Source organism: Pithys albifrons, chromosome 15 (assembly GCF_047495875.1).
Source record: "Pithys albifrons albifrons isolate INPA30051 chromosome 15, PitAlb_v1, whole genome shotgun sequence".
Lineage (NCBI taxonomy): Eukaryota > Metazoa > Chordata > Aves > Passeriformes > Thamnophilidae > Pithys > Pithys albifrons.
Window position 1 is genome coordinate 14,455,406 of NC_092472.1, and position 7,562 is coordinate 14,462,967.

General features: G+C 57.6%; 1 protein-coding gene across 2 annotated transcripts; it reads right to left on the reverse strand.

Annotated features, from left to right (window-relative positions):
• Positions 1-4,198: 4,198 nt before the first annotated feature.
• On the reverse strand, positions 4,199-7,107 carry SMIM3 (small integral membrane protein 3). Of its 2 annotated transcripts, none has more exons than XM_071570193.1 (2): positions 5,937-7,107; positions 4,199-5,228 (listed from the first exon to the last, which is right to left on the reverse strand). In XM_071570193.1, exons 1-2 carry the CDS (start codon positions 6,149-6,151, stop codon positions 5,048-5,050), a joined length of 396 nt encoding a protein of 131 aa, XP_071426294.1. In that variant the 5' UTR covers positions 6,152-7,107; the 3' UTR covers positions 4,199-5,047. The 2 variants fall into 2 exon arrangements, with proteins under 2 accessions (XP_071426294.1, XP_071426295.1); XM_071570194.1 differs by lacking the exon at positions 5,937-7,107 and adding an exon at positions 5,522-5,747.
• Positions 7,108-7,562: the final 455 nt, after the last annotated feature.

Consider the following 7,562-nt stretch of genomic DNA (forward strand, 5'->3'; position numbering starts at 1 on the left):
GGCCGGGCCGGGGCGCGTTAACCGTGTGGACTCTGGGGCGGACACACGGACGGACACCGCCCGGGAGTGGCACCACGGCCTGGCAGCGACCCGGGGCACCCAGGGGAACACGGGGCAGCGGCATGTGCAGAGCGTTTATGCAACGTGTTATCCGAGCCGGGATAAACCCGCAGGTTGGGGGGAGAAGTGCGGGGGGAGTAGAGAGGGGTCGGGGGATGGAGAGGGGCCAGGGGGCAGAGTGGATGGGAGAGAGAAGTGTCACAGGGCAGAGGTGCCCCATCTGGTGCAGAGCACACAGCCAAGGTGACATTTCCCCCCCAAGTGGGATGCTGGCACCCGAAGAGCAGGGACCAAACCACCCAGCAGCAACTCCAGGGAGGTCGGGCTGGGGATCGGGGGTTGTGTCACCCGCAAAGGCTGCAAGGACAGGGCTGGGGAAGGTTGATCTCACTTCTCTCCTTTGTGCCCAGTAAATGAAGGTGCAGCTGGAAGCAGCCCTGGAGTAGGCTTACTCCTGGGGAGGGCTGTTCTGGGCTCTGGGGCCGTGGCTTCGTGCTGACCCTGCTGGGGCAAAGGAAGAGCACCACTGTTCCTTAGCCCTTGGTGTCCCCAGGGACAGGAGTTTCCAGGGTCCTGTTTGCATAGGCAAGGAATGCAAACGTTTACCGTGGTCTGTTTCCAAGGAAAATATCCGTGGTGAGGTGTAAATTCCTTGAAATCCCTCAAAAAATTGGGAGAATTAACTGGCTGGAAAGGAGCTGAGAGGGTTTGGGGTGGGGGCTGGCCTGGGATGAGATGCCAGTGGATGAGCCCTGAGGGGACCAGGAGTGCCAGCAGGAGGTTTGGCTTTACTAGAAAGCAGGGCCAGCCCTGCCACGATGCTGTCAGCCAGCCAACTGCTGGAGATGCCACCAGGGAGGGGGAGTGTGGCCATGGGTTAAGAGGAGGTTGGGAGCAATCTCCCATCTATGTTCTTCGCCAGCAGGAACACCATGTCCTGAGAAAGGCTGATATTCTCAGGCTACAAATGCAGCCTCAGCTGGCTTGGGAGGGCTGGGAGTCGGGTACACCCCCAGGCATGCAGGGAACCCGTGGAGCAGAGCAGCTGTGGATCTGTCACTGGCCTCATTTTTGAAAGCTTTAAACCTGCAGTGCTACTGGAGAAGTGGCTTATCCCTGCCCTGGCATGCGGCTCCAGGCAGTGTGGGGTGTTTCCCCACATTCAGGCAAACCCCTAAGATGCCCAGCTGCTGCCTGGAGACTGCCCAGAGCCCATCACAAAGTGTCAACAGCCAGGCTGTACACAGGGATGCTCCAATGAGTTTTCTTGAAATAAAAATAATGGATCTGTTTCTCCAAGTCTCCTCTCCTTTCATCCTGGTGCCAAAGCAGCCTTGGTGGAGGTGGGGGATGGGGGAATAGTTAATGAGCCACAGCTGATGGACCCCCTCTTTTTCACTGAGATTTCATGTCAACCTGGGTGTGTCACCCAGTGTCCCCACTGTGCTGTGCCTTGCCATGCTGGAGGCTGCATGGCAGCGCCAAAGGTGCTGGGAGCTCCAGCATGACCATCTGAGGGCACCATGTCACTCCACTCTGCAGGACTGGGATCCCCCACCCCAAATGGCAGGCACGCTGGATGGGCTGACCCTTGCACGAACCTCCTTCCCTGGTTGTTTTTCCACCAGAGCTGGGCAGGAGCCAGCCCCCGCCTGCTGCAGATGTTTGGCAGCAGTCCAGGGCAGGAGGCCAGGCGCTTCCAGCCCCCTGGCCACCATACTGCTGCTGCTGCTGCTGCTGCCACCAGCCTCCCTGGCTGTCCCTAAGCCATGGGCCAGGGGCTGCAGAGACCTCATGCTGGGGCTGCAGGGCCACAGCTGAGCACAGGGAACATGAAAGCGGTGACGGGGATCATCTGCTGCTGCTGGCTGGACTTGTCCCAGAACTGACTGAGGAGTTTCTTCCATGTAGACTGAGAGGCCAGCAGAGTGCCAGGGTGGTGGGGAGGAGCTTGGGCAGCACCAGGCAGCATCACCCTGGCTAACAGCAGTGCAGCTTCCCTCTGGCAGCCCGGCCTGGCATCAATCCCAGGGCAGCCTCTGAACTTTTGTTCTAGGTGTACAATGGTAAAAGAAAAACAAGCTCTGCCAGGCGAGAGGCCCCAGCCCTTTGGGCACCAGGCCTCCCCACGCTGCTGGCCCACAGCTTGCCCAGCCCTCGCCACCCTGCCCCAGCCCAGGTGCCCCTTCTTGCACAGTGTCCTGATTCGTTCAGTGGCAGCCTCCCTGCTGGGCATGGTGCCCAACAGCCCTTGGAGTACAGTCTCCCCTTCCTGAGTGCCCTCACAGCCCCAAGGGCATGGCCTGCTTGCTGCCCACTCTGTCATTGCCACCCCTTCCTCTTCCAGGGTAAGCTTTGTCCCTCTGCAGAAATGCCACTGACTAAATTTCCCCCTCTTCCCACCACAAAGCCAGATTGCCCAGAGGCAAAGTGTGAGTCAACATCCTCCCATCCCCTCCTTCTCACTGGCGTTGCCCCCTCCTCCCCCAGCAGCAGCCCCCCTGGGCCAGCAGCCAGCCCCTGTCATGCTCCAGCACCTCTAAGAATGCATCCCAGTGGATGCTGAATCACCTCAGCGCCTGCATCGTGCCTGCCTGCCACTGTGTCTCCTCCTCAACAGGCAGGAAAAGGCGTTTTTCCTTGGCAAAACACCACACAAACACTGCCTCTGAGCTCCAACACTGCTCAGACACTGAAGCCAAGGCCGCAGAGGGATTTGCTTATCTCACTCCATCCTGGCAGAGAAATTTCCAGCTCCCCCACATCTTCATGCTTTAAAAAATGTCCTGGCTTCTCCCTGCTTTCCCCCAGCTGCCATCTCACTCCATGTTTGTTGTTACAAGCAAACCTCTCTTTCCAAGGCCTTTCCTGGAATTGTTTGCCACGGGCTTGAAACTTTCCAGAAAACTCATACCATGAAAGGAAACCTTTCACATCCCTCGGCTGCTCAAAAGGGCACATGGAGGTGAGGACACTGGATATGGATGCATGGATGGGGGGGTGAGAGGGGGAGGTGTTCCATGCTTTCCCTTGTGTTTTGCTCCAGACCAGGTTTGCTTCTCAAACCACTCCAGTGTTTGTGGCTTCTTCCCTCTTCCTCTCATAGCAAAGCTGCTCAGCTCTGAGTTCCTGGTGCCAGATGCCCCTGGCCATCCCCACAGTGTGCCCCAGGAAACAACATTGAGGTGGGGCACGGAGAGGAAAGCAGAGCTGGGGCTGCTCCCACCCTGCACATCCATAATGTCTTCCAGATGTTGCCACACTGCCAGAAAGGGATGGAGAGAGGAGGAACAACAGGAAAATAATTCTGGTTATTTCCCTCAAATTCTGCAACTTGAGAGGGAAAGTGAGAGTTGACAGCTCAAAACAGAAATTTGTCTCCAGGGTGAGCAAGGAATACGTGTCCTCTTCCTTCTGGCACAACCACAGCCCACAGCTGCAGCACAGATGTTTCTGCTCCCCAGGGTCTGCATCCCTGTGCTGGACTCCCTTCCTGGGGTGGGAGGTGTTTGTTCAAAGTCCTGCTTTCCCTGGGAATCACCTGCCTCTCTAGCCCCAACCTAAGTCTGGTGCCAGCTGATCAAGCCACACAGGGATGAGACAGGATTTGAACACTGGAGGGCTGGTTGCTCATTCCAGCAGACACAATGGGATTTAAACAATTCCCACCAGCATCACCGCAGTGTTTCCCCACATCCTTCCCTGATTCATCCTGTTACTTGTGACCTTTCTTGCCATGAGTCATCAGGACGCCGTTTCAGCCTCAGAACTCCTCCTGCCCCACTGACCCTGGCACGAGGTTGGTCTGGGGGAAGTGATCCCAGTCACCCAAGTGGGAGAAAAACAGCCATCATGGCTGTCAGAAAGCCCTGAGGGATCCTTCCCACGGTCTGACAACTGTTGCCCAATTGAGGTTTGCCCTCCCACAGCGTGGGGCCAGGCTGGCAGAGTGCCTCTCATAGGGCTGCAGCCACCAGGCTCCAAGGCCAGACAGAACCCCAAGCACCCTGAGCCAAGACAGTGCAGGAGGTCAGCATGGAGAGAGCTTCTGGAGAGGCTGCAAAGTATCTCAGATCCCACTCACTGGCACCCGCACACCACCCGTAATGTGATCACAGCTGCACAACATGCTCCTGTGTAGGTTAAAGTCCATTTATTTCATAACAAAGGGCAGTGCGAGAGCTTACATGGTCTCTTGCCACCGACTGGGCACAAACCCGCTCCTCCCACTTTACCTGCCCAGGTGAGAGGTGCACAGACCTCCAAGAGAGGCTGGTGTGCTGGCTGAATGGTGAGGGCTCTCGCTATCAGGAGCAGGAAACACAGCCACCATGCAAGTAGACAGGCTGGCAGGACCTGCACACACTTCTCTGCCTCACAAGACCCAAAGGAACCAAGAGCTCCATAGGATTTTCCTAAAATTTCAGCAGATAATGGATAGAGAAGAAGCCAGTGCCAGCTGCATGTCTGCTGTGCAGCCAAGATGGGCTCTGTCACTGATGCTTTTAGCTGAGTCTTCAAAGGCACAACCAGAAGCCACATCAATTTTGCTTTGACCCTTTCTTCCAAACACCCTGAGAGCTGGGACTCCAAAGAAGAAATAATTTTCCCAGGCATTCCCACTCCTTGCTGCTTGCCTGGGAGTAGACGGTGTCACCAGTGAAGGCAAGACCAGCCTTCCAGCCTCATGGGAGCCAGTTGTTTCCAGCTGGAGATGTCCTCAGAGTCATACCTCTCCCCACTGCTGCCTGTGCTGCCATGTCCCCCACAGCCCCAGAGAGCTCAGTGGGCAACACAAGGCAGTGGGTGCACCCAGTGAGAGGCTGGTGCCAGCACAGGGGCGGCCTCCAAGTGCTGGCCCACCCTGGCTCCTGCTCGTCTCTCCAGCTCTCACGGTGCCCCAGCGGGCCCTGCGGGGTCCCTGGCACAGGGTCCCATGGCTGTGGTCTCCTACCCAGCGGGCCAGCCGTGCCCCAGTGCCCGCACCTCACACGATGCCATTGCGTGTGGGGTGAGTTCGCACGCGGTAGATGATGACGGCAGTGGCCGGGCAGAGCACCAGCGCCGTCATGACAAGGATGGTGGCCAGGATGATCAAGACGATGACCCAGATGTCCAGGACATGCTTGGGGAGGGCGGTAGGATCTGTGAGGTTGGGGGCATCCATCCTGCAAGGGAGAGGAGAGGGTTGATGGGGCAGTCCCCCCCATCCCTCCCACACTCAGAAGCCCCTGCATTGCTCTGAACAACCCGCTGCTCTCACCGGGGACACCCCTGTGGCCAAGTCCAGGTTTTCCCTTGGGCTCCTCCGAGTCTTTGGTAAAGGCTCCTTCCATTAGCCCCAAGATTTACAGCATGCTTTGAAAGCGCTGGATGAAAGCCCAGGGAAAAACTTCCCTATTAATTGCTACTGTTGTTAAGTAGCTGATAAAGCAAAGCCACAGCCGGGCTGGTCACTCACCAGTGGGTCATCGCGTGGGGAAACAGTGGGGTCAGGTCAGCCAGGAGCTCCCTCTGTTTCTGGGGAGCCTCCCGTGTGTGTGTCTCCCGCCCGTACCTCGTGCTGAGACACGGAGTTACGAGCTGAGCGGGGCGGAGGGGCCGGGGAGAGGGGACCCCCTGCCCGGGGACCGCGGGGACAGCCCCGTCCCGCTCCGGCACCCCGGGGTGGGGCACACGATGCCGAGGGGAAGAGGCGGCAGCTGCCTGTGCTCTGCCCGTGCCCAGCCCGTCCTACCTGCCCTGCCTGTGCCCTGCCCGTGCCCTGCCAGCCCTCTGCCTGCCCTCTGCCCATCCTCCCTGCCCTGCCCGTGCCCAGCTTGTGCCCTGTCTGTGTTCGGCATCGCTGCCTGTCCTACCTGCCCACATCCCCTTACCTGCGGCGCTGCCCAGCTCCGGCTCCGGCGAGAAGCGACGGCAGCAGCGGATCCCACCGGGAGAAGACGACTCCGCCTGGCTCCGCCCGGCCCGCGCGGGGCGGCGAGGAAGGGGAAGGGGAAGGAAAGAAGGGAGGAGAAGGAAAGGAGGGAGGGCAAGGCAGGCAGAACCTTTTTTCCACACAGGGATAAAACAAGATCACATTCCATCTCATCCCACCTAGGACGTGGTTCCATCGGGAGAGACCATCTGGAGTTGAACCCAAAGGTCTGAGGGAGGCACCGTGGGGACAATTCACTTCATAGTCCTCAACACAGGGTTTTCCCCTGCCCTGTCCCACTCCTGCCCCAGCAGGCCTCACAGGCACCCACTTGCTCCCGAGCCCCAGGGCAAGAGGGAAAAGCAGAAGCCCACAGAGCCTCCATAACCACCTGCAGAGAGGTGCTCATGCCCCCCAGGGATTCAGGCAGGGGCATTTACAGAGACACGGGCAAAGAACATCGCTGGGGAGGGAACAGCATTTTGAAACAAAGACAAAATAATATGGCTTAAAATGTAACTATATTTTTGCTAGCTTTTGAATTTGCTGAGACTTCACAAAATGTAATGTAATGTAACTGTTTGCAAGTGGGGCCAGCCCAAGCTGTGGGCAGTTAAGATAAAAAGAGAACTACAGCTAACTTGAGTATGTACAACCAAGACAAGAGGATTTGCTTGAAGGAGAAGCAGCTCGAAGCACATGGGAAGTGCTTTCTAACACAGAGGGGCAGGGGGAAGCTGAACCTGGACATAAGGGAGGTGTGAAGAGCAGTAAACAACATAAGACACAAACAATAGAATGTATAATTCCATGATGTAAACCTATAGAGTGCCTGTAACAGATAATATTTGGAGCTAACTCCTTAAAAAGGGCTGAATTTTGTATACCCAGTGGACACATACTGGGGGCATGGGCCCCCTGCGTGGCCCTGGCCGTGGTCAGGCTGTAATAAAATTGTGCTTTACTATCAATATCTAGATTTTCTTTAAATCAGTTTCCACTGCCCACTGGAACATTCTGCTCCAGCTGTGATGCTGAGTGGCAAACACAAGGTGGGATGCTCTGATCTTCCTGCTGGGACACAAACTCGGTGTCATACACAGGGGGAACCACACGCTGCACCTTTCACTCCTGCTTTTTCCCAGGAAAATCTCCCAGGGAAATCTGCTGGATTTCTGGTGGTGGAAACTCCTTCCACATGGTCTCAGGCCCCCCCAGCCTCTGGGCACGCAGCACAGGCAGGGAGCAGGGAGCAGGGAGCTGGGAGCAGGGAGCTGGGAACCCGGAGCTGGGAGCAGGGAGCTGGGAGCAGGGAGCTGGGAACAGGGAGCTGGGAACAGGGAGCTGGGAACAGGGAGCTGGGAGCAGGGAGCTGGGAACAGAGAGCTGGGAACAGAGAGCTGGGAACAGGGAGCTGGGAACAGGGAGCTGGGAGCAGGGAGCTGGGAACAGAGAGCTGGGAACAGAGAGCTGGGAACAGGGAGCTGGGAGCAGGGAGCTGGGAACAGGGAGCTGGGAACAGGGAGCTGGGAACAGGGAGCTGGGAGCAGGGAGCAGGAAACAGGGAGCTGGGAACAGGGAGCTG